Genomic DNA, 1,407 nt, shown 5'->3' on the forward strand with positions numbered 1-1,407 from the left:
AAAGTTGAGGACTAGATTAGGACTGGATTAAAGCTAATTCTGGTGCACCCGTGTGAGGCGCGTGTCCGCGCTATTTTCCGACATAACGACCTCCTGTACAAAACGAAAGTAACGAGCCAATTTTGGGTAATGTAAGGAGTAGAAAGTACCGATATTTGTGTTAAAATGTAAGGAGAAGAAGTAAAAAGTCGCCACAAAAATAAATAGTAAAGTAAAGTTAAAATATCTGGAAAATCTACTTGAGTACAGTAACAAAGTATTTGTACTTTGCTACTTCCCATCTCTGGTGTGAACGGTGAATGGTTCCTGTATGATGTAAAAGCGCTTTGATTAGTCGTTAAAACTGGAAAAGCGCTAAATAAAATACAGCACATTTACTATAGCCAAAAACATTGCACACTGGCACACATTATAACAGACGTCAGAATATGTGCAGTAAGGCTAAGCCGCCTTATCAACATAAAACCCTGATAAAGTAAAAATGTACAAATGTGTTTAAGATGAAAGGCATTTGAGGGGTTGCCATTCGGGGCTTCAATGGACACGGGGACCAAAGATTTGGTTGAGTCTGCACCAGGGCACTACTCACAGTGCGTTCCATTTCTCTCGGAATTCGGAAGCTCAAGCAGGGAATGACGTCAAACCCAAGTTCAATGATTTCCATTGACAAGTCGGACTTTCATTGTTTCCATTAGCTCTAACCCGGTTAGCCATTGTTAGCAGTAGCGGTTGATAATGCATTACACGTTTTATTTGTGCATACAGACAGTGTAACAACAAGTCCACAGATACAAGTAGAACATGCCTGTGTGAAAGACTGTTCATGAGACAAAAATGAGACAGAAGTGCTTATAACAGCATGTTACTGCAGCTTTGAAAGCTGTTGATACACGGGGCAGTCATGTTGGATTTTGAACTCGGGCTACTGCAAGGTTGTCTGAGTTCCGAGCTCGGAAATCTGAGATCAGGGAGCGGGGTTTTTTCAACTTTGAGCTCGGAAAATCAGAGTTCCGAGTACAAACGGAATCATTTTGGACATGGAGGACATGGGTGGGGTCTGAAATCCAGATGTGCTGTACTGTACCATCTGTAACGCCTAATTTGTTTTCCCCCAGGGTCCACCTGGCCTAGCTGGTCCTCAAGGTCCTCGTGGATTACCAGGGAATGTGGTAGGTCTTTTCTAAACCATCTTAGATTCATTGAAGGTGGGAGTCAGTCACTACGTTTACATGCACACAATATTGGGTTTTTTGGCCTTATTCCGAAAAAGACAATATTCCGACTAATCCATTTACATGGCTCATGTAAGTGAGTAATCCACTAATAGTCCCGTTAACATGCAGCCGTGCGTAGGCAGAGGTGGGTAGAGTAGCCCAAAATTGTACTCAAGTAAAAGTACTGTTACTT

At 42.2% G+C, this 1,407-nt stretch overlaps 1 protein-coding gene across 3 annotated transcripts in view; it reads left to right on the forward strand.

Moving 5' to 3' along the window:
* Nucleotides 1-1,407, forward strand: part of col22a1 (collagen, type XXII, alpha 1) — a 99,729-nt gene that overhangs the window by 59,459 nt on the left and 38,863 nt on the right. For all 3 annotated transcript variants that reach the window (XM_032534839.1, XM_032534840.1, XM_032534841.1), the window contains one exon: nucleotides 1,116-1,169. In XM_032534839.1, the coding sequence (XP_032390730.1) occupies nucleotides 1,116-1,169 (54 nt within the window). The remainder of the gene's footprint in view (nucleotides 1-1,115; nucleotides 1,170-1,407) is intronic.

Source organism: Etheostoma spectabile, chromosome 14 (genome assembly GCF_008692095.1).
Source record: "Etheostoma spectabile isolate EspeVRDwgs_2016 chromosome 14, UIUC_Espe_1.0, whole genome shotgun sequence".
Taxonomy (NCBI): domain Eukaryota; kingdom Metazoa; phylum Chordata; class Actinopteri; order Perciformes; family Percidae; genus Etheostoma; species Etheostoma spectabile.